General features: G+C 34.2%; 1 protein-coding gene across 1 annotated transcript in view; it reads left to right on the top strand.

Moving 5' to 3' along the window:
* Positions 1-4,245: 4,245 nt before the first annotated feature.
* The window catches only part of LOC147078612 (phospholipase A1 member A-like), a 36,237-nt gene continuing 13,445 nt past the window's right edge, over positions 4,246-27,037 (top strand). Inside the window, exons 1-3 of the mRNA XM_085960440.1 lie at positions 4,246-4,273; positions 15,901-16,076; positions 20,558-20,681. Coding sequence (XP_085816566.1) covers positions 4,246-4,273; positions 15,901-16,076; positions 20,558-20,681 — 328 coding nt within the window. The remainder of the gene's footprint in view (positions 4,274-15,900; positions 16,077-20,557; positions 20,682-27,037) is intronic.

The raw sequence follows: 27,037 nt of genomic DNA, 5'->3' as shown, positions 1-27,037 counted from the left end.
TAGAAATACTGAATAAATATATAATGCTGAAATGCCATTTTGACATGTCATATTGATTTCCATAGTAACGCACATATATATTAATAATTTAGTTGCTAGGGCCCCCTTAGCAACCAATAATAGTGTTTTACTTTTTACGATTTTTTTTTCCGAAATAACTTTTCATACAAAACAGAATTAACTAAAAATGAATTCAATTATGCTTAAAGATGGCTGAAAGGATTAAAAGAATGCATTGTCATCGTGTTCTGATATATTCTAAAAGTTTCAAATGTCTATCCAGTCGGAAGTTAATCGATTGCAAGATTTGTATTGGACAAACAAGAATACGAGCTAATAAAAACGTGGTAAAATGTATATTTTTAACCTTGTGAAATAAGATCAGTCACTACCTTATACGTTATCCTCGAGATTTTACAAAATATTTCAAGGGTCATTACAATCATAAAAACAAATATTAGAGCCACTGTACTAGTAATTTTAATTATGTACTATTAATTAATATTCGTGATTTCCATCCTGATCCCGGGAGCATTTGTTAATTATAAAAGTTATACCAGTATTAAAATTATTCAAACATAATTTGAAAACACCTATTTATAGGTATCAACTAGAAAAAAAAAATTGAAAGAAATACGCCGCCCGATGGTACATGAACCCGTATCCACTGGAATAGCGCCAATGTGTTTTATCAATTAACCCGTCGGTGTACTATGCCAAAATTAACATGTAGTAGTTTTACGCTGAAAAATCCCATCAAATTGCGATAATTTTTGGCTCACGGGTTTTGTATTTTATATGAAGTTATCAATTAAGAAAACAAATTCTAGTAAGGGAGACCGAGGTGGGTTGACACAAAGGTGAGTTGAATAGAATTGTTTTGACTGTTATGTTAATACATAATTGATTTATGTACTACATTAAAGGATGTCAAAGAAGTGCCGAAAATATTTGTAGTCGTTTTTTCAAATAATTAAAACAATTTTTCCAGTTAAAAAGCCTTGTACATAGGATTATGATGTAAATGTAGATACAATTAAATGTTTCAAACCACTTTACTTAGGTACTGCTTCAACTTACCTCGGTACTAGGAGAGTTGAAACAGTTGAAATGCTTCCTAATAATTAATTAATTGCTACTGTACTGCTTTTAAACGCAAGTAAAAGATGAATTATTAATATGCTGTCCAAAAAGTACATTTCCATAGTCTTGAAACTGAGCAAGTTATGACCAAAGATGTAAAAATTGTGTCAACACACCTCGGATGTTTTCAAGATGTTTTCAAATTATGTACGATCAATACGAAGAATGTTACATTCTCAAATCTTGTGAATTATTAGTTGAATAAAAATATAGTAGAAAATTAGTTATTATGACAATAACTTTTATTTCCATTGTATTTTTCCATTAGCTTTTTGTTAGTGCACTCTCTGTGAAAACTGACAAAGCTTCTGCCGAAGATTTTCCAAGATGGTGTCAACATATTTGTTTATTTGCAACGTTTAGCAAAGTTTACAAATACTGACGGCAGACGGCAGGCAAAATTAATTTTAGAATTTTCTTCACAAAATGTTCTTCAACTTCTAATTTTTTATCATAACGTGACTAATAAACCTGTATATTCTAAGGTGCTATGTGGTAATCTTAAAAGATTGGGATCATCCTTGTCCCGTATCCCAGCTGAACCTCAATTTGAATTTTACAGGGCATTGGATAGGGGTAGGATATTTATTTTAAGGTCCCACATGATGTCCGTAAAGGGTAAAAAAGTATGAATGTTTAGTATACTTGAAACAGTGGTCCAAGCCAGTGTTACCCAAACTTTACATACCTGCGGACCAGTAAAAATATGAGAAATATTTCACGCACCGCACGCGCACACAGAAATAAAAACCGTTTTATCGAAGATTTTTTTTATTGGTGTTTGAATCATATATTAATTATACTTAAGGGCGGACGTGCTCAGCGTGGGTCAAAATGGAGCTTTTTTTCTATTTTCAAAGCATGATCCTTGACATATACCATAAACGTTGTAGATAATCTATTTATATAATTTTGAAGCCTTATTATCCTTTATATTTATTTTAAACATTTGATGACTGCATAAAGTATTTTTATTACATAAAATAGTATGATTTTAAACCTCTCGCTCTAATGTTTTAGAATATAGTCATATTTCAGTACATAAATGTGCAGTGGTGTTAAGATTTTTTACATTTATTAATTTTTAAACGCATTTATAAAACTATCAGTATAATTTATATCGACATTATTACAGTGAAATATTTACGATAAAAAATTATATTGATAATCTCTGTGATCCCAAATTTGACAGGAATTAGGCATTTTATTATTCAAAAAATGGGCAAGATTAACACATTTGAAGATAATTCTAAAGATACTAATTATAAGCTATGTCTTTGACCATTCAATTGTGATAAACATCTTACGAATAATGATTGCTTTATAATAATTATTGACCTAAGAATAAGGTAGTGTTTTTTTGAAATACGCCATTTCTTTTGGCATTCCCCAGTGGTTAAGCTACAACATACGGCCGTAGCCATAAATTGACAAACTATGATTGAAGTAGGGAGTAAAATGATGTAAACGCGCGTGTTTGAACATGTACCTAACCGATTTTTTTAAAACGGTTGGACATAGTGACCACGTGGTGCTCGCCATTGTGAATTGGGCGACATACGCGGTGGCCGGCAAATGTTTGCCGTCGATCGACACAGTGTTTGTATTTCAACCCGGGCTTCAAGCCGGAACTGAGCCGAAAACCGAAAAAACCGTCATTTTTGTCTGAACGAAAACCGAACCGAAAAAATCATTTTTTCGGTTTGGTACATGTTTAAACACACGCGTTAACACGATCTTACTCCCCATTTTAGTTGTCGTGTCGCATCTTGACAACTCTCATAATTTATAATATATTATTTTAAAAATTTATGGCTACGGCCGCGCGGTACAGCATAACCATTGGTTTCAGAGCGTGGCGCCGGGCTATCATACAAGTACCATAAAATGTTCTAAATTATGGTATGAAATATTTTTTTTAATAAAAATAAAAACATTTAAAAATTAATTACTCGATGCTGAACCGAAAACCGGAAAAAAACGTTATTAATTTCGGAACGAAACGAAGAAAATATCGGTTCAAAGCCCTGGTTTCAAGACACATCAAAGGGCGCCAACATACGCCTTGCTTGGGCCATTGTGAAGGGAGCGTAGAATTTGGCATTCTGTATTAAATTTTCCATGGTGCGTGTATTTTACTGTGGTTTAATATATTTTCATGTCAACGTATATTCTTTCCCATAGGTTTGCGTTAAAATTATATGCCATTTTAAATCCTACATAACTACTTTCAACATTCTGTAAATATTATGTTTTAAAGAGGATAATAACAACGTTGCATATACACCTATGAGTCTATGGAATATAAACCGATGTTAGAACCTACTAAAATGTTTATAATTTGTATTACAAAGCAGCTGCACATTTTTCTGTTTCATACACAAATAATATGTAATATGTGGTGATGGGAAAATTCCTCACAACTATTTTTTAATTCTGTGCATGTGGGCTATTGTATTTAATGTTCATAAATAATCCATTTTATTTTTCAGCCTCTTGATGTCTATGAACTTTCTGCTTTTTGCTTTAATCAATTTAAAGTTTCTTTTATAAATATACAGACTCAAAAGATGAATTGGCTTTGAACCATTTGACACTTTAGATAGACTTTAGATGAGCGTTATGTCTCATGGAAATATAAAAAATACTTTCAGATTCGTGAAAAAAATCATTTCATGGCATGTCGACAAACAAAACATTATTTTATAAGTACACATACATCAGTGACATCCCATAGGATTAGGCAGACCGTGCAGTCCAGTCAAATAAATTTAGTTGAAATTAGATTTTTTTTCCGCCTGCGGCACTGAAAGGCTTTATCTTTCCCAATCTTCAGTAGATATGTATGTCAGAAGTTTGTTAAGTTAGTGCTTGATGTTTTGGTATGTAATAAAAATAAGAAAACATTTTGATATTTTCGAAAAATCTGATTTTCTCCAAAATATCACATACGACACACTGTATCTGAAATAGATACATAATTAAATATCACTTTTACTCAACTAATCCACGACTAGTCGTTATGAAAAGTATGAATATTAATTTTATTCGTGTAAAGGAATTAAAAGAAATGAAAGTTATCTACGCTACTGATTTGACCCAATGAGCCAAAGAGCGTCTCTCGGCCAAGGTTTGCACTAAAATTGCAATGTTTATACTTTATACCTTTAAATACAATCATTAATATGTTGTCTCGTCTGACGTTCACTGCATCTGCATAACACATCGGTTGTCAAACTTTTTCATTTCGTAGCGCCCTCCGTGCAATTAGTCAGAAAAATAGTGCACCTAATTATTCATCACACAGTTTCTGAAATATTGAATTCAAAATAGAAATGGTTATGATTATTTTGCACTCCACGTTGGGTTTTGAGCGATAGTAAATTTGGTTATAAATTATGCCTAGTCCAACCAATCCAATACCAATTCACATCGTAACTCATTACTGCTACGCAAAAATGCGCATACCTACACAGCCATTTATTTTAATCTCTATGCATGTCCACACCATCATTATCAAGTCCTAGCCGCCTCCAAGAACGTTCTCTATCTCCCCTATAATATGCCAGGTACATATTTGCGCGATTTCATCAAAACAACTTTTCACAAACCTACGCGTCGCTACTTCCAATGCAATAATAAAAAATTACCCCCAAATATGGCCACACTTGCTTATTTTTCGGTACATTTACCTACATGTATTCCATTTGCGGCGAAATACCAAAAAATATACCCACATGCGGAATAAACAGATTTTATACAATGTTTATTTATTTATAGATAAGTTGGATTGAACTTCATCTGTATAGCATCCGCCGGAAGTCCACGTCAACATTTTTTTTTCTTAATATAAGGGTTACATGTAAGTGCGTAAAACATTTCATTGTGACACAGTTCGCCATGGGCTTTCTTATCGGAAAGAGATGACCGTATATTAGGTATACGATCGTCAATTTTATTAGATTCAATAGCATAGCTGATTTTGGCAAAATTCATGAATTCAAGAATGAAAACCTAACCTAACCTAACAAAATAAATAATCCAGTACATCCGCTATTTTCAAAATTTGTTTGCTGCTGGCTTCCTGTAAGCCAATAAGAACCGTGTTTTATTTAGACATAAATTGTATGTCAGTACTATACGACCCAAAGAGGTTGGACGGTGTTTAATATGCGGCCATATATTTCCGATGCAACATTATTTCACGGTTAAGTGTGATACGGCGAACTACATACGTACAAGTTTCCGGATACGTAATATAGGTAGGTTCTGCCGCAAGATAGCTCAATTTGTAGACTGTCTTCCTATACTAACTCGAAGATTAGTGGAGATTGAAGCCTGAATGGTAATGATCATCGGTTCAATGGAACGGACGTAAAATTTTCCATAATATTATCTTCTTGAAAGTATTTTTGAAACCAGTTGCTAAGCATAAATACATTTTTTTGAATAATTTTGTGAGAAAACATGTTCATTTGAGGTCACAGAGTTTTTTGAAAACCTACTCTTTAATGGCCATTTTTATTTATACAATTTACCACTTTCATTATGTTAATGTAAGTGCTTCCCTGTGAATTATAATATAATGGATTTCATTATCACTCAGGCAGAAAACACATATCGAAATATAAACAAATCTCTAATTGTTTCAGCGCATTTAATTTATATTGCTGGTATTTATTCAAATTTTAAAATATCCTGCGGTGCCACCGAACGTCGCAGCGCACATTTTGAAAACCTCTGACTATAATAAATTACTGCGTTGTAGTGTTGCCAGTTAATGAAAATCCCGACTTTCGCGGGTTTCAGATAATTGTCATAAACATGATACTGAGGAAATACAATGGTTTAAACTGCGTTTGCGGTAAAAAGGTGGTGAATGTTATACGAATAATGGACACCCAGCTTCTGAATTTGAAATATACTGAACTGTATCCGACCTATCAGAAGGAATATTGGATCATACATCGTGTATGATTAACAATCGTCTGAGAAAATACCCATTTTACTCCGACACCAGATATACCTTAAAGAAGAAGAATGCCTTCGAATTACATGGCACCCGAACAATATTAATGAGAAGATGGACTACCTTAAAAACGTAATGACTTCGGGCTCTTCGCGAAAATCCAATACCTATCCGATCTGACATCTGTGAACCCATTTTACTCTGGGCAACATTGACAGCCAAAACAAAGTATATTCAATACGGTTATAACGACGTTCGCAGTCATAGACATAAGCCGGCTGTCACATCTAAACTCGCCTCGTCTGCCGCACAGCCATAAATAAAACCTTCCAAGAACGTCGATCCGGTGTCGCATATGAAGAACGCGTACATCTACCTAGCGACAGTCGCACGTAACCTTTGAAACGTATATATATTTAGATGCGGTTATCGACGAGCCGGTATAGGAATGACCAATTCGTAGGTGTTTGTATGTGTCCTGCCGTCTTCGACTCGCAGCCCGAGAACCATGTAACTTGTCGATTGCAACAGTAGATTTTTTTTTTCAAATTTAAAAGTCGCATTCGACCAATCTGCGGAGCTCCATTTGGCAATATGAGTGTTGTGAATAACGATGACGTCACATCGACGTATTTGACACGTTGAGACGAGTTTTGATGTGAGAGCCAGCTAACAGTACAGTTTATTAAATCATCTCTTGAGAATGGACTCTGCAGCAAGCCCCAAACGGAAAAAGAGGAATAACAGACGGTGACAGCTCATAGATAAAGCAACTACAATAACAAGCAACCGTGAGAATCGCATTAAATAAATAAATAATATTTCAGATTATGATAGATAATGTGTGTGAATTAAATTAGGGCTGGTGGTCAATACAAAAATCCTCAATAAATATGCCAAAACAACACAACATTATATTAACCATACACTCCGTCTGTTGCTAAAAAAATATACAATCATCATCTGACCAATAATTTAAATGAGAAAAGTTTGTGAGCTGTATCTGGCAATACCGTAGCAGTGTCGTGCAATTGCAATATTTTCTGCGAAGTGAGAGTTGGACCTCTCCACTCCCGATTGTCACGCACCTGTGAAGAACTTACCTTTTGACTTCCAGTCGTCTCTCGCCGGTTGAGGCTACAATAAGACATAGCTAGTTATTCCAGTACCAATCAATAATAATAATTATTACAAGAGCCCTTCTCAGATTTATAATTAGTAATTATTCTCCCTTAATTAAAACCAAATACTTGCAGTTTTGTTTTGTTATTATAAAGTCTTTTGTATTTGTCAGTTATTTAATTATTATTTAATCATTTCCGTGTGGTGGTAGTTATGGGGATGATTTTAAATACAGCCGTATTATGTGGTGTACTGTTTGCTGCATTGAATGGTAAGTTAGTTTACATTTACAATATATATTAAATTGTCGCCAACTTAGGGGTGATAGGATAATTATTACACTAGTAATCCAATAGAAATATCATTTCTGTATATCTGGATCCGTAATATGGGTAATTGTAATGTTCTAATTTTCTTTCTATTTAACACCCACGTCCCCATAATATATTATATTATTTTGATCCAATAACAAATAATGACAATGGTGAACAAAAAACTTGTGGGTTAATATTTCAGACATTGGATGAGAATGACATTTAAGTAAATAAGAATTACATTTAAATAAAAAATGAATAGAAACACTTTTTTAAGAATTAATAATGTTTAAGCCTACGTTATATCTTCTTCTCCTTGGCGCTACAAGCTTGTGTGGACCTCGACCTCCTCCAGCATTTGCCTGCACTTCCCTCAAATTAAGGACGCCGAAGGTCGTTAAATCCAAATCGACACTTTCTTGAATGTCAATTTATTTATCAGGCGTAACTCGTCCATTATGTGTACATGGCCCAGCCATCTAAGTCAGCCCACTTTATTGGACTGTATGATGTGCGGGCCTACGTATGTTGCATCTTCGTCACCATCACAACTGGGAACCTATCATGAATGGGTCCGAAGATACCGTACATCACGCTCCGCTCAAATGATCCTAACACTCTTTCCATGGTATCCGAGCCATACATGACAACTGGTCTTACTAGTGTTTTGTACAATATACATTTCAAGTGACGGTTTAGTACCTTGGAACATAGCACCTTCAAGCACAATCCTTTATTTAAATTTCGATTTCTAGACTACTCTCACTGCCAATTGAGGACCCAAGGAACATGAAAAACTTGATCATCTCAAAAGAACTGTTGTGAGCCTTGAAAGTAACACAAGGTTTATCCAACCCTCTTGATACAACCAAATATTTAGTTTTCTCTACATTGACAGTTTATTATCAATCTTCTTCTTCGTCGAGTCGGGTCTTCAATAGCTACAATGTGTCGCTCCAGAAGTTGGCGAAGGAAACACCAATTTCAACAGGATCTCGTCGAAATTGCAGCTTATCGAGTAAGCCTTGCATGAACATTAATAGGTGTTCCATGCTTTGTATTTCACCGTACTCGCAGGTTTGGTCATCAGAGAACCCTGATTTCACCATGTTGTCTCGGGTGCGCCATTAACATCCATAAATACTCTCGTAGAATTCTTCCTTCCCGTCGTCTTTGCCTTCTGTTGGTACTTGTATATTAATTATTGTCGCGTTAAAGTGTCTTCTCTTGATTCTGGTATTCTCTGGATTCTTCCCAGTGACATCCCTAGACAAAATGCCGCCCCTAGGCAGCGCTAAAATGCCACTCCATTTGTTATACAATATTTTTTGTCATCCTTTCATGACTCCAATATCTAAGAAATATGTTGTATGGATACATTACTAACAAAAAATATAAGTAGGTACTTACCACTAAACATACAAAATTAAATTTAACCTAAAAATATAATATAAGTTAGACATTTACCCAAATCACCAGAGCTGAGGTCTTATTTGATTGATATTTCTGACACATTTGGTTTGTACCATTCAGCAATATACTTACAGATTTATTATTTTCACTGCATTTTTACTATGCTAAGTACCTACAACGCGTAAAAAATAATTTTAGCTATTTCTATATACCTACACTAAAATAATTCTCCTCGATTTGCCGCCCTTAGAGTAACTGCCGCCCCCAAGCGACGCTCAATCTGCCTACCCCCACGGGACGCCACTGACCATTCCTACTGTATCCATATGGAAACTAAAAAATCAGAAAGTTAGAAATTTTTATGCAAACCTATATATCATATACTTATATCAAATTGAATCGATATGTACGATAGTGTTCTTAGAATAAGTGAAATCATTATTTGGGTAAGTACATTTTAAATCTAACTAACATAGTGATAAAACATCATAAAATTGTCGTCATAATGAGGGCATTTTCTTTGATTATTTAAATGACATAAAATGTTGGCATTTTTGATATCTTCAGAATGAAAAGGGGCTAAATGAATGTCCCATTTTGGATAATTTACACCTGGTATAAAACGCCCACGACAGCCGAGCGGCTAACGCGTCTCCTTATAACGTTGTGTATCCTAGGTTCGATTCCTCGGTCTAGAAATCTGACTATGGACCTAATAGGTTGAGCAAGAGGCTAAGAGGGCTCGCACATCAGAACTCGCCGCATGCGTCTTACGACGAATTTGTCGATGTGACGTCATCGTAAGCCAAGAAACAAACGTTATCAAATGGAGCTTCGCAGATTGGCCGATGCAACTGCGACGCGAGACGATCCGCAGATGCAACATGTCGCATTTGCTACAACCTGCATGTTGTATCTAAAAAAAGTCGACTCCACGCAAGCGCACAGCCTGCGGCCATCGGCCATTTCTGTCTCTGCCTCTGTCTATACTGTCATTGCTCGCTCATCGCTGGTTACCGCGTTTGACGTTTGTTCATACAATCAACACAATAAAAATGGCAGGCGAGAGACTCTCCTTTTTCGCGTTTGACGTTTGCCGCTAGGCAAATGTGCGAGGTTGTAGCATGCAACATTCATCGGCGGTCTCAGAAAATTTGATTTATGGCCGTCAGGCACACAAGGCGAGTTGTGATGTGCGAGCCGGCTAATATCTATTCAACGTAAAAACAAATACAATATCCACTCTGTGGTGGCCCATATTAGATCTTCTTAGTATCGGATATGGTCAAAATTGTGTGCAATACGTTACACAAGCACATTAAGATGGTCATTTCTTGGGATCTATTTTATGAAATTTGGAAATACCTATTTATTTCCTCGAGAATCGAAGAAAGTCAACCAACCATGAGTTCTACTTCAGTAAAAGGGTTTAATAGTCTCCCTACATAATCATCCGCTAATGTATATTACTATTACATTGATATTCATGTGATGCACATGTGATTGATAAACCATGGAAATAGACATTGGTTACCATAACTCAATATTCCAAACTTTCTCAATAGATTTCTCTAACGATCCAAAAAGAAATTCTCCAGCCGAATCGTATCACACGAATTTATACACTGAATCAAAAGTATAATAAAATATTGTCTAGATTAAATTTTAACAGTAGGGATAGAAAGATAAATAATCAGGCACAGGGCCAGATTTGTCATAAAGGGGTTAAAGGTACGGGATCCGGAATCTGGAAAATAAAATGTGAAAATATTTATGGAAAAATTTTGAAGTAGACGAACCAGTTACTTTCATGCAAATAAATTTTCACGGTTCGAAGGTTTAACGAAAGTAGGTAGTTACTTTTTATAGTGATATATTCGAACTATTGACAATCAATAATAATTTCAAAAAAATATGTCAGCGGAAGAAAAATTTACTATCCACAAATGTATATATCAACAGCTACCGCGGAGTTGAGACATTATTACATTACTTTTTTATAAATAATAATAGGTTTGTATAATATTATGTATCATGCGGCACTGCATTCTTTCATTCAGTGATCATTTGAAAATATAACGGTAGAATTATACAACATTAACAACGCTTATGAATCTTATACCCCGTCTACGCGTACATGGATTTACTGCTGACAGTACGTATTATCGCGGTCATAACAAGAAAATCCATGTGTAAACACGTATTATCGTGCAAGTTACAAGATTGCATGCATGGATAAAAAAAATTCAGCAGCTTCTGAATTGTCACGCAACAGTTGGAATTTATGCGATATCTTCGCCTGGACATTAGAACGATAGTGGCGAACCTCCAGCGTGCAGAGCATATTTTAACGTTTACCAATTTTCACAACCTGTCGAATAGCACCATATAAAGACAACAACGCGTCTCGCTTAAAAAATGAGATTGGCGAGACGGTCAGCACTTCTACGTGTAAACAGTTATTATTGCGATAGTTTAATGTACACACTATTTGTGCAAGTAAATCCATACACGTGTAAAGGCACTATTATGTTACAAAATAAACATATGTACAGTTTATATTCATGGAACATGTTAAACCTCAATGATTTGCGAATTGTTATAACAAATTTTCAATTATGTTAATATATCTAAATAAATTAATAATGAATAATAACTATCCCTTTTACCTATAATAGCATATTGTGATAATAAATAATATTGGTGCTTGCCTATTAATTTCCAAAGTCTCTTTCTTTCTTTGTGAAACCAGCGATGAATATTATAATCAAATTCAGAAAAGAAAACGCGCTTTTCCATTCAGAGCATATGAATACAATGCAGGCAGTTGCATCATAATCAGTCCAAGTTGTTATGCATTCACCAGCACACAGCTTCTAAACCTTTTTCATCTCACGGCACACTTCTCAAACTTATACAATTTTTGCGGCAAGCTGAAAAAAACACTCCATATCTCAATGCTAGTGTCATATAATATTTTTTGTATTTCATTTGATTCACAACGATCCAAAACTATTTTACTTATTTACGTAAGCACCCATACCCGACTGCATAACCATATCTATCTCAAACTGTCTATCTCGAGTTAAATAGTTACACTCAGTGTCTCTACGTCCCTCTTGATGTTATTCGCCCAACTCCCGGAGTGCGTACGGCTACATGTAAATTGTACATAAAACATTTCACCGTGGAAACAGTTCGCCGTGAGATTTCTTATCGGAAAGAGATGACCGTATACTATACGGTCTCCAATTTTATTAGATTTTTTTTTTGCTTTTTTTGATTTATTTGCTGCTGGCTTCCTGTAAAGTGTAAACAGACAAGAACCGTATTTTATTTAAACATGAATTTTATGTCAGTACTATACAACCCAAGAGGTTGGACGGTCTTTAAAAATATACAGCCATATATTTCCGATACAACATTTCACTGCGAAGCATGATACGACGAACTGCATACGTACAAGTTTCCGGACACGAGTACGCACAGGGGTTCCATCACCAACTGTATGGAGAGCTCTAGATCATCCTCATCTAACAATGTAACGGGCCCATCTGAGTCTTTGTGCCCTCAAGATATTAATTTAAAAAAAAATCGCAGAGCTTAGCATTCATTCGGAGCGTCACATTTGATTGCCTTTCACCGGTTCAAAAAATTGAATGCCGGCGCTCTATTGGCACGCAAGTCAGACGATTTACAGTCTTCGGACTTTTTTTCACGTGTAGCACCCCAGATCTGCGGACTTTTTAATCCACAGACCAGGCTCGTTGGATTTCAAACATGTTTGATATTTTACTCTCCAAGTTGCCAGACTTCGTCCGTCGATCACTATACAAATTCGATTTGACATTAATACGCGATCATTCGGACCGATCTGTAATATTTGTTTAAACATTTTCATTGATTAATTTGTTAATTTACACATTTTATTTGTATTTATGAAATTCATGAAAAGAAAACGTAAAACTTGTGTTGTTTTCACTGCTATATTATTTGATGCAAGTCTACATATAAATAACACACAAAAATATAGGATTATCGGAATACATTACGATAATCGCAACTTTTGACTTTTGACAGCTCGACTTTTTTATTCGCTCGTTGATCAGTAGCAGAGCATAGACAAATCGGACGATTTATTGTCCTCGGACTTTTGGCTCGCCAATGGAGCGCAGGTTTAAGAATTCTGTTTTCGAATATATACTTGGATAGCCTTCTCTTGTTTCTCCACTAGACTTCAGGTTTCACACCCATTGAATGATGGCAACTATAAACTCTTGTTATGTTATGATGTACAGGGACATATAAATTGTTTTGCGATTTTTTGTAATAGGTAAATCAACCAAATACTCACACATGGCTCATTCCGACAGTCACGGGATAGCCAGTGTTATTAAATGAGGTTTATAGAATAATATTCCACAAAAACAGATAATTGTCAACATAAACGATAATTAACTAGATAAAAGGTACTAAATCACCGATCTTTTCTTCTTGGTCATTCCCTCGTAGCTGAGGATCATGATCACCTTGAAATTCAAGCATGTTCTTCTAAAGTCTAAACGACCAATACTCCCCCCTCGGTTCTCTGCTTCCCTCAAGGCAGAGCTCTGCCTCCGGTGAGCTCCTCCACTTGGCCGCTCCACATTCACCTTCCCTGGAGGGTAACCCAAGCCACCAGTCTCTCCAGGTTATCTGGTTCGTGCCGAATCCTTTAATACGCTTTATAAATAATACTTAATTAACTAAAAAAAATACATGACAAATCTCGTATGTAAGTATAATTCTGCGACACACTAGTTGAGACGCTCTGTACTAGCGATTTATTTAGGCGAGTAAATATCTCATGTAATAGAATAATAGATAATGTAAATATTTTTTGTTATAATGCAATACTGCATAAACAAATGAAAATGCCATGCATTGTTTAAAATTCTAGATCAATAATAGGGTTTGTAATATCGTGGAAAACCTTTTGATTCCTTCTCGAAAAGGATTTAATCAGGGAACTCAGAAATAATTGAAACTGAAATACCAAACGGATGTAGAGTAACAGACAACCGATCTCAGTGTTTACTGTTTCGTGTGTTTACGACCTGACTATCATAGTGGGCATTATTTTTGCACCATATCGTACTGTCATTGACTGTATAGTATTATATTTATATTATGAGCAGTCTTACAAATAATAATATACCACCTACATAATTAATAATAATTCCTTCGAATAAAATCAATATGGATAATCGCTAACGGACTGTTGAAATTCCGTCGCGTACACACTGTAGGTATTCACTTCCTCTGTGTTGTCAACGGTGACCGAACTGTTAGCAAACTGTTAATACGAAATGTGCTTGGCATATTAATTAATTACATCTTATTGACAGGTAATCGATGCGTTTGTGCCATTTTTATTCTTCTTCTTCATGTGTTACGCTAACAGCCCCGGATGTTACTACCAAGGTAGTAACATCCGGGGCTGTTAGCGTAACACAGTTGCCAAGGCCGCACAAAAAAGACTAAAAATAAATACCCCATTCTGCTCGTTCTTTCATATCACTCGGAGCAATTCCATAAACAAGTCTTACTTGATTCAAAATGCATCCGATTAGAATCTCCAATATTAGATTATTTTTATCAAATTGGAGATTATAATCGAATGAATTTTGAATCAAATCAGACGTGTTAACTGTGCTACTCAACGACCGTGGGCAGTCGTGTTAACAATATCGCGCCTAACAGTTAGTAGTTAACTTCCCAGGATAACCACCTGAATACGCCATAATATCTTATTTATCATTTAAATTATTTTAAATATAGAACAAAAAAAGATCTATAGATATGCTATCATAACGTGGGCATTCTGATAATAATATGTCCTATCCAGGTTCATCATAAAGAAAAAAACTAATTTAAAAAATATATTTTGTATGGAGCTATTATTTTTGTATCCATATAATTTAGTTAGTGTTTTATTATGGTTTAAAAAACGTATAGGTACAATAAGGCAGCTATCGAATGAATGATGTTTTGATAAGAAAAATTGTTTTTGGGACTGGGAACTGGTTTTTTGGGAAACATGGAACAATTTGCAACAGATCCGCAAGATTATTTCACATTGATTGGATATAAAATATTAATTTTGGTTAAAATGTCAGATAAGCCATATTGTCATAATGCCCACGATATATTATGGGTACATGGTATGAACCTCAGAGTAATGATATATAGAGAGCGCCTATTTTTCGGCAAAATGAAGCCGTGTTTCTTGCGTATAACGCACTGTAGAACCTCGATTTTATTATTATCAACTTAACTATAAAACGTTATACCATAGTGTTGCTTCTCAGTACTGCTACCAAATTTGTACACAACATGGTTAAAAATATTATGTTCTACTAAAATAATTAAAAATAATTACCACTAACTTTATATTTAACACAAAAACAATAATTTTCAGCAACACGTGCTCGCAGTTTTTAAATGAATGTAATCAATCAGTCAAATCCATTTTTACCGGCGACGTTTAGAAAAAATATCTAATTCAGCTGTAGAAATTCTATCTTACTCTAACGCATAGTGCGGATATATAAGCGTGCCGAATGCTTACTCACTCGCACTTATGGTTCGTTTTTGTATCAACACAAGTATCCGAATTCGTGCAAGTGTGTCCTGATTTTGATTTGATGACTAAATATTCAAATTGGACAAAAACACATTCTCCTCACATAGATTTTGTCAATTCTGATAAAGTGTAATTTTATCATCTTACATTTTCTGATCTGATTTAGAATTATAAATGTTTTATTGATATTATATGTGCCAACCACCCCATTATGCTCTCGACATGAAGATAGTATTTAAGGTAGTTAGGAATCCTGGACGTAAAGCATCAAAATATAGCTCGTATTGTCTTAATGTGATTTATCTTTATTGCAGTCTGCCACTCCCAGAGACATCCAATCCGCGATGCTCTGTACCTGGGAAACCAGTCCCTGGCCGAAGAGGGTATGGCCAACTGCGTCTGGAGACGAGGGGCTGACAGAGATGAGTGCCCAGATCCTGACATCAAATACACACTCTATACACCGGATGATCCCACAGTCAAACATCCGGTAAGATTTCAAAAATACATAGATACAGTACAGTGCCGAAGGGTGGAGGTGGGCTGTTAAGATCCGACATAAATAGTGCACATTAAACTTTGTCAGTCATTCGTATTTGTTTTTATTTAACTAAGACTACGATTTACAGATAGTGTTGGTTAGTTTTTACAAATAAATTAAAGCTTGCCTAAACCAAACCATAACAGTTTTGGTATATTTTGGGCGAAACGACAAAATTGTGCATACTTTTTCATTCATACATAATTATCTTCGTTAGACTAAGAATACATAATATTACACATATTGTTGGTTCATTTTTACAACGTTTTTATTAGGTCGTATTCTTATTTGTCCGGTGGTTGTTTATCCAGTACAAATCTTGCAATCGATTTTAACTAACTTCCCGACTAGCTAGACATTTGAAACTTTTAGAATATATCATAACACGATGCCAATGCATTTTTTAATACTTTTAGACATCTTTAAGTAGAATTGAAATCATTTTCAGTTAATTCTGTTTTGCATGAAAAGTTATTTCGGAAGAAATCCGTAATCTAATCCACTATTATTGGTTGCTAGGCGTCTGGGGTCCTAGCAACTAAATTATTAATATATACGTGCGTTACTATGGAGATCAAAATGACATTTCAGTATTATTTCTATCAAGAACTTACAAATTTTTTTGATCGCTTAAGCTAGCAAGTCGAGTTTATATGATTCAACAGAAAATTTGAAAACGTATATAAAAAGTACTTTTTATCATTTAATTATTTTTAAATTCATCAAGACCTGCATAAACCAGACTATAATACATAGATAAAAAATATTTTTCTATTTATAAAATATTCAAAGTTATGTATGATTTTATTGCAGAATTTTAGATATTTTATAGATAGACGGGTATTGTTTGACTATTATCTATTATGGTTTGGTTTTCACATGGTTTAATTGAATTTTAAAAAGTAACCAACACCATCTATAAATTAATGAAAACATATACGTATGACTGAATAAATTTATTGTGCACTATTAATGTCGGATCTTAGCACCCTACCTCCACCCTTTGCCATTGGGTACAGTTAACACAAAATAATATTATATATTATATTGTTTATTTCAGCCTCCTCGGTTTAGCTATGTTAGTTTAATTTAGATCTTCCGATCCTCATTTTTCATTTACATCGATTGGGGAAAAGCCTCTAGTAATTAAGTGTTACAATTATTTTTTTTTATCATGTAGGCTATCATAGGTTTGAAAACAAAGTTATTGTTCATGCTGAATTATTGAGACATTTTTATTGACAGTTGTTTTGAGCTATGAATCAGTCCCCTGAATAAGAGAAAATAAAGAGGATCAAGGCCGACTATATTCAGTCAGTGGCACTGAATTGCGAAATAAAACAGTAGTGCCAGTTATTGATTATCTTCAAATTTAATGCGGTAACCTATTCGAAATAAATGAAGATTTTTCGAATGCATAATATGTCGTTCAAACTACATATTACCATTTATTTCGATAATGCAAGAATCATGATTTTCTACAAACAGTTTATCATATTGCATTCGAAGCATGAGCAATAACCAGCACCATCATCGAAGTTTACAGTTTAGTATCACGACCTGATTATAGTGGGTCTTGGGTTCATATGTTTATAAAAACAATCAATGACCAAGGAAGGACAGAAGAACAATTTCGCGATACAATAGATGTCGCCAAATCACTTTGTAGCATCAGAAAACATGTTGTATTACAGTTTTGTATACGTAATTAATTATTTTTTTTATTTTGTGGTACATATATTATAATCACGGGAGATGGCATTTTGCAGAGAGAGCTCGCTATCCGAATGGGAATGGCTGGAGCAACATTCAACTCAATACGGAGTGTCTGGGACTCACGATTGTACTCGGTCAAAACCAAATGCCGCCTATTCGACGCTTGCATTATGACGGTGCTGATTTACGCCAGCGAATCAAGGCATCTTACGAAGGCTCAGTGCAACCGTATACTGAGCTTCGAAAACAGATGTTTGCGACGGATACTGGGTGTCCGGTGATATGACTTTAGGAGCAACGAAAAGATAAGAGAGCGCACCAAGCAGCCTCTCATCACGCTGAGAGTGATGAGGCGACGTTGGACCCGACTCGGCCCCGTGCTGCGGATGCCAGAAGAGAATTTCAACCTGGCTTGCCTGTTCTTCAAGCTAACCGGATTCCGGCGTCTATTAATCTTTATTAAGTCTCTTAATACTATCTATAGAGTGTATACGGCCGAGCTACGGGATGCTGGTTTGACATGGAACGATGCAAGACTGGCGAGCGACAGGGATTCTTGGAGGCGCCTCGTGGTGTCCATATGCTCCAACTAAGGGGCGGATATGACCGTTTTACTAAACTATGCTGTCTAATATAAACGAACAGGAAATTTAAATTGATATTGAATATTTTATAAATTGATGAAAAAATAATTACAAGATAAAAATAACTTTTTATATACAACAGTTTTAAAATTTTCTGTTCAATTATTATACTCAATATGCTCAAACTTGTACTTGATATGAAGTAAATAAAATACAAACAAATATAGAATACTGAATTGTCATTTTGGTTTCCATAGTAACGCATGTATATATTAATAATTTAGTTGCTAAGACCACCCCTTAGCAACCAATAATAATCTCTTGCTTTTTACGGATTTTTCTGAAACAACTTTCCATACAAACAGAATTAACTGAAAATGAATTCAATTCTACTTAAAGATGGCTAAAAGTATTAAAAAAATGCATTGGCATCGTGTTCTGATATATTCTAAAAGTTTCAAATGTCTAGCTAGTCGGGAAGTTAGTTAAAAATCGATTGCAGGATTTGTACTGGACAAACAACCACCGGACAAACAAGAATACGAGCTATTAAAAACGTTGTAATAAATAAAATTTTCACATCGGAGGTTTTGTTGGCAGCATCGAAATGGCACAACTATGATTTAATTACCTATTTTTTTATAACAGTCATACAAATCTACTACTTATTACAGTTATGAATATTTCTACAAATATATAACTATAAATTACGCCTTTTGTTTGAACTCGATCATTTAATTTCCTGCAAATCAAACTCATAAAAACGAAATTGAAAAGAGAGTTGGAATTTTTTAAATTTCGTATTTATAGATGTATATATAATATATAAACATAGTGACATGCCACGGACTTTCTCAAACATTACTTTTTAGACAAAACGATTTTAATATTTAAATTAGTTAAACTGACTTGAAAAAAATAATGTCTTACTAATACGTTAATAAAAATATGTACCGCTACATTTGTTCATTTTTATTTCGCAGTGCCAAGGTAATAATAATTATGTATTATTTGCATACAAATTTTGAAAATTAGCAAGTTCATTGTGTTTATTTTCTCGAGACCCAAAAAAATGTGATTCATTATAAGCCCAAATAAATTTGTTGAAAGGAAGTTACCAAGTTAATGATAAATGCTTACTTTTACCTTACTGAGGACCCTTGTCAAAGTATCTCCCCCAGGGAACTCAGAAATAATGGGAACTGAAATACATAACGGGTAAGGCGAAGCAGGTAACCGACTCGAGTAAGGAAGAAAGCCGGGTTAAACTTACACACGTGTTAAGAATACGTTTTACGTCGAATACTAAAAACTGCTCTCGGCTTATGCATTTACGCTCATTTAATGTTGGTATATTACACACACTATTGCACGTGCATAATGCGTGCTTCATTTTCGTAGGACACTCACACATTCAAAACCCGGCATCAAGATGCCGCGTATTGAATATAGACTATCGGTATTCTATTTATTATCTGTTCTGTGATCTCCCCTCACCATTGTTGAGTCTCAATTGTAATGATATTAAAAACTAAAAAAAATATATGGGCATCCACGTGTGAATGTTGTATTGACAGACATTTTTACGAGGATTAGTAAAGATGTTAAGTAGTTATGATTATTAATTGGGCACAGTGGCACCTATGGATAAAAAAAACATACTTATAGGTAACTACTTTATATCTACACCTTGTCCACTGCAGGGAACTGCAAGTTTTAAATTTAATTTCATTCACGCAAAAATATATTATAAATAATGTACTGCAGTGGTGAGGGGTGGAGGTATGCTGTTAAGATTCGACGATAGTAAATACTAAACAATGTCAGTCATACTTATTGTTTTCATTGAACTAAGAATAAAATTTACAGATGGTGCTGGTTAGTATTTCAAATTCAATTAAACCCTGCCTAAACTAAACCATAATAAGTTTAGTACCTACTTATGCTATGGGTGATCCGACAAAATAGTCCACACTTTTTCAGTCATACTTATTTTGTTTTCGCTGAATTAACCATACATATTACAGATGGTGTTGGTTAGTTTTTTTTTAATTCATTTAGCCCTGCCTAAACCAAACTAGTAGATATATCTTAGAATTTAATTACCTAACTAAAGTTGTGCATTTATAGGTGGACCTGTTCAGCGACAACTGGCTGAGAAGCAGTAACTGGGATCCTCTCCTGGAGACAGTGATCATCATCCACGGATATGCTGGTGCCGATGATACTCTACCGATTGTTGTCCTCAGAGACGGTAACTAACCGTATAGTTTTACTACGTTTTATCGACAATTATGTTTGACCCTTGACAACTCCCAACCAGGGCTCGAAATGGAACGGAACGCACCGGAGCGCTCGTGAAATCTGTAAAATTATCGCTCCATCTCGTGGAAAAAAATATGTTGATCGACTGAGCTAGATAGGCAATAGAATAGGAAATCTGACACACTTATTTTTATAAAATACACATACGATTAGATGACTATGTAAATATCTTCAGAAAATTTGTCGACCGCTCCGGTTCGTAAACTTTTCCATTTCGAGCGCTACTCCCAACGCCTTAAAAATCAATAATATTTTTTAATATTTTTAAATATTTTTTTCAAAAACCATTTTTTTTGTGCGCGCGTCCGACAGATAGTGTGAAGTTTAAGTTGTAATATGTTTTATTATGTACTTTTAGGGGTTGTTTCAAGCCCGACAAAATTGCGAGATACGATAATAGTGCTAGTTATTGAGTATCTTAGAATGTAATGCGGTAACCTAGTCACAATAAATGAAGATTTTCGATTGCATATTTCGTTCAAATTATTTCCATTTATTTCACTATGAAACAATTTCTACAGTTCACCAAATTGCATTCGAAGTGTGAGTAATAACTAGCACTACAATCGAAGGTTACAGTTTCATGTCACGGCCCGACTCTACTGGGCCTTAAGGTTGTCCGTGAACGACGTCATACGAGTTTTGAATTTTTTGAAAGACAGCCATCGTGACGAAGTTTATGGAATATTTTCTCAGAAAAAAGAGTTCATATTTTATTGGTTTTGTGATGTTATTTTTTCAACAACTTCTGCCATAACCCAATCATCACGTTTACATCATATCAGACACCCTCTCCACCTTAAGTTGTGCCGTTATAATATATGAACGACCTCTTAAAGTGTTTTCAAGTTATGTATGTTCAATATATGGAATGTTACATTCTAAAAATCTTGTGAATTATTCGTTGAATAAAAGAAATGGTTTATTAAAAATTGTTAGCAAGTTCAAGTAGTTGTTATTACTAAAATATTTGGCGAGAGCCAGGCGTCGGTTAGTAATTAATATTCCTTGATTTAATACGCGATTTGATAAGTATTTCATATAGGAGCTACTAGTTTAAATTGTCTTAATTAGTTAGGAGGCTCGTAGCATACTTGGTTAATACACAGTTGGCGCAATACGAGTACGGGTTCAAATTCCGTCGAGCATCATATTTTTTTGAAATATGATTTTTTCTAGTGGGTATATATATGAGGTGTTTTCAAGTTATGTTAATGTTCAATATATTGTTAAATTCTCAAAATCTTGTGAATTATTCGTTGAATAAAAGAAATGGTTTATTAGGTATATTAATGTTCAAATGGTTAGGTATATGGAATTACTAATTACTTACATACCTAGATAGTCACACACTTTTTTGATTGTTCTGATGTAAGACTTAATATTGTGCAAATATGCATTACTAATTAATCTAATTATGCCCATAACATGATATGCTCACTCGGCTTTAAAACAAGTGGGAAGATTTATTTTTCACTTTTTAAACAAATTTTCACTCTCATTTATACCCAGCTATTATATTAACCCATTAAAAAAATTGTTTGAATTACTGAATGGCATTCTTACAACATAGAAATGTGAAACAGGCTTTGCAAGATGTAATTTGCTTAAAAATATTATTTTACCAATGGAAGCACAGCATATGTTTTCAAGAATACTAGTGTTAATTACCGGTATTCAATAAAAATTACCGGTATTGCAATCCCTGCGCATCTATTTTATAGACAAGACTGATATCGGCCGCTATCGGCAGCTATGGAGGGCAGTTTTTTATATGTTTGTATCGAAGTAATAGTAATTATTATAACAATTACAATAAATTAGTTGTAATTGTTACAATAAGTGCTATGTTTTAACAGCACCTCTCTTGGCAGTGCTGAATTTTAGAGCGAGATAGATAGTTTTGACTGTTTAGACGGCTTATTGTAACAATTATAATACTTCAATACAAACATAATATGATAAACTACCCTCGTTAACTGCCAATAGAGGCCGATAGTAGTCCTATGTATAGAATAGATGAGCTGGTCCTAGTAAACCTACGTACATAAATTAATTAAATTGTAGTCTACAACTATGCCAGTTTTCCACCGTTGACAATGAATGACAGATGGCTGACTGGTTGGTTATGTTGGTATGTGTATTTAAAAAAATGCAGTAAGTACCGATGTACGCGAAATATTTTTGAAAATGTAGGTATCTGGGTCGAAATAACAACTTATAATAAAAGAAATTTGGATATTAATCGCTAAATGTTAAATCAATAGTAATTAATACATGGTATCGTTTGATTTCCTCATTACAAAATTAAAACCTGTTAAATAAAATATATAAAAAAGCAAACGATGTCTTATTGAGTACATATTGTATCATTAATAATATAATGACTGATGTAAGATTGTTAGCAACTCTGTAATAGTCGTATTATTTTGCTGTGTTGATCGTTCACTAAAAGATATTAAAATATTCATTATTCAAATGAACACTTTCGGGAAAACACAAATTATGGATTATTGATTTAAGAATTTAGAGCTTCCGTTATAAATAGAAAATAGTCTCATAATGATCTGAGGGAAATGATAAGTTATCTATAAAAGCCGTTAAATTTAACCAGGCGCAGATATATTAGATAAATATAGCAGATATATATTCATGGCCCCCATATCCTGCAGCGGGCCCCCCACCTATCGCTAAGGTTAAGAGCCGTGTAATGTGCTACAACAGTGATCCCCAAATGATATTCTGCGGAACTGCAGGGTTCTGGCATTTTTAAATAAATCAACTTGAATTGTCGACACGGTATCATATTATGAAGCAATGATCGCGACCCCCTTTGTGATAGCCAAGTAACATGCGGCCTTTCGCCGTATTGGATAAATAGTCGTTTTATTGGCCTGGAAACACACTAAAAATAATTATGAAATAAAATTCCATTCGTGAAATAGTGCCGCAGGCGACTTTTTTACTATTAGCGCTAATTTGTAGTGTGTGTTTATCTCGCTTAAGTGATCGACCCGCCACGCCGGGCCCCTTCTAAGCCCGGACCCCCAGTCTAGCGCCCTGTCAGCCCACCCCTTGTGGGGGCCATGGATATATTATAATCATGTTTTTACACAATGGTTTGAGGTAATTTTACCAAAAACTATTAAATACCTACTTCTAAATTTAACATAATATATAATTTAATGAGCTTATGTATTATGGCAGCGGTGGCGAACCTATGGCACGCATCACACTTGCAATATTGCACTTGAGTTGGCCAGATGGTCATCATTGGAATTATATGAACAAGCATTTTTGGTTTAAATGGTTTGTCACCAGAAAAGTTTGTTGAGTGGTCATACATAGGTTCTAATTATTGTAAATTCATGACAGTTGCATTTAAATAGATTTCCATTGTAGCGTTTTTAAGTTGTTAAATTTCTAACGAAACAAGTATCTGATGTAAATCGTTTGTCATCAATTTTTCATTATCATTATTCATTATCATTATTTTGGCTGGTTTATACCTTCAACTTGTAAATTCAGAAATATCATATTTGTTACAGGTTTTCCTCGGTTTTCCTAATGAATATGTGTGTTTAACTAGTCAAATCTTCTGCTTGTATAAGAACAACACCCATATTGATGAGGTTTCACCAATATTGATGTCTTAATTCGCAAATTTGCTAACTCCACTTTTGAAAACTCTTCAGGAGAGAGTAAAAACATGTTATTTTGTTACTTTTTAACCTATTAAGAAAACTTTAAATGACATATTGTTTATTTTATCAAAACGGACATTACTGTCTCACAAAATTAAAAATATAACCATTCGTTTATTTTATATGGATGAATTTAGGAGTTACCAAAATTGCAGGTTAAATTTTTTTTTAAATATTTATGTTCAATGGAGCTATCAACTTTTATTCTTAATTTTTATTGTAATTCTAAACAACATAATGAGTATTTTGAATAATATGTACTTCATTAATTACAAATAATAACTTAACATAACATAATGTAAGTAACACATTAAAATCTTAATTTTTTATTAAAAGTTTATTCTTAAAGTTATTCATGAGGTATTTTGAATACGTAATCTATGACAAATTTAACAATATAACTTAAAATTAACACGATATTAAAAATAATTAAATTAAACATTAGGTATTTATTACAAGGGATAATTTCACAAGTTATGATTATCATAGAACTCGTGGTTGTCCCCATGAATCGTCATTTTTAAGTCTTGCAGGTCATTGAATTTTCTATTTTTAATTTTCAATTGTGTCGTGTGTAAACAAGCCAAAGTATCAATAGGTTTTGATAGTATGTTGGTATTCCTCCTTTTAGGTAAAATTTTCCAGGCCTCGTTAAATCTTAATTTATAATATAGTATCACCGCTGGATTAATATTGAAGGCCACGTATGTCAGTAACCTTAAATTATACCTACAGAAAATTATTAGAAATATAATGGTAATATTATTACAATATGACGTAATATTGAACACGTAAAGTAAGATGAAAATATAACAATGCTAATGCACTGTGTTACAGCGCTTCGAATGGAGCAGAATAATTATCTTTCTGTTAAAAAATAATTTTACTGGTTGAAAATCCCTGATTATTGTTCCTAGATAATATGACGATACAAACGGGTGCCACAATTAGCCAAGTTAAAATTTTGTTTTTAGACTGTTTGTTGGTGAATTTATAATCTGCCTGTAAAGTCGCAAAGTGTATTCATCGAACAAGCTAACAAGCAGGTTGTAAAGTCTCTACCGAGAAAAGTTGAAAGCCGGTCAACTTTACACGCTACACGCCGGCGTGTGGGCCTACTGCGTCTGCGCAGTAGAGCGCAGTAGCAACCTCCCGGTAAAAAACGAACTACATTCTGTCAAAATAGTCGCTGGCTTGTGGCTTCTCAGCGAATGGAAAGTTTTGTGTGTAAAGCGTCAATTACATTGAGCTACTTTACGAGCTGTTTGTTGGCGAATTTACAATCTGCCTGTAAAGTCGCCCAGTGTAATCATCGAACAAGCTAACAAGCAGATTAGAGTTGAAAGCTGCTAACAAGCAGATTAAAGCCGGTCAACTTTACACGCTACACGCTGGTGTGTGGGCCTACTGCGTCTGCGCAGTAGAGCGCAGTAGCAACCTCCCGGTAAAAAAACGAACTACGTTCTGTCAAAATAGTCAAATCTGCGAATGGAAAGTTTTGTGTGTCATCATCATAATCGCAGTAGCTGAATCGCCCGCTATTAAATTCGCCAACAAACAGCTCGTAAAGTAGCTCAATGTAATTGACGCTTAATCATCAAATCGCAGTAGCTGAATCGCCCGCTTTTAAATTCGCCAACAAACAGCTCGTAAAGAAGCTCAATGTAATTGACGCTTTAGACAATATGATAATATAATAGTATATTATTACAACAATGTTTTTTTTGCGTGCAGACAAAATCACAAAATACATCATTTATTTAGGGTACCTGGTATTATGGATATATATTATAGAATGACGTAAGGTAGATGGCTTGTGAAATACAAAAGTATCATGATGCAATCAATCCACTTTTCGAATATTCACGTCATTCTTATAATAGTAATATATAAAATGGAAAATGTATTTGGCACTCATAAAACCATTGCAGGTAGGTGTATATTGGTATATTATATTATAATCAAATGATTAATGAAAATAGTTTTTTATTATTATTTAAAAATTATCTTGGTTATTATGCCTTCTAAAATTTTCACGTTTTTAATACTAAGCTTAAAATAATATATTGCATACGTATTTAAAAATAGAATTTTCACCTATTTATTACTAAGCGTAAAATAATGTCGACATTGCATATTTTGAAAAAAATGTATTAGGTTCTCATAAACCCCTGCAGGTAGATTGTTTATGAAAAATGGCAATGTCTACTACAATTTTCACCTATTTATTACTAAGCTTGAAATAATATTCAAATCGCATATTTTGAAGAAAATGTATTAGGCTGTCATAACACCCTGCAGGTATATTGTGTATGAAAAAATGACAATGCCTTCTACAATTTTCACCTATTTATTACTACGCTTAAAATAATGTTCATATCCCATATTTTGAAAAAAATGTATCCGGCTCGCATAGAACCCTGCAGGTAGATTGTTTTAAAAAATTGCAATGTCTTCTAGAATTTTCACCCAGCTTAAAATAATATTCAAATCGCATATTTTGAAAAAAAATGTATTAGGCTGTCATAACACCCTGCAGGTATATTGTGTATGAAAAATAACAATGCCTTCTACAATTTTC

Source organism: Rhyacophila brunnea, unplaced genomic scaffold (genome assembly GCF_057557595.1).
Source record: "Rhyacophila brunnea isolate RB1 unplaced genomic scaffold, BYU_Rbru_1.0 scaffold_11, whole genome shotgun sequence".
NCBI lineage: Eukaryota > Metazoa > Arthropoda > Insecta > Trichoptera > Rhyacophilidae > Rhyacophila > Rhyacophila brunnea.
Note: the sequence above shows the minus strand (reverse complement) of the source record. Positions and strands in the feature narration are given on the sequence as shown.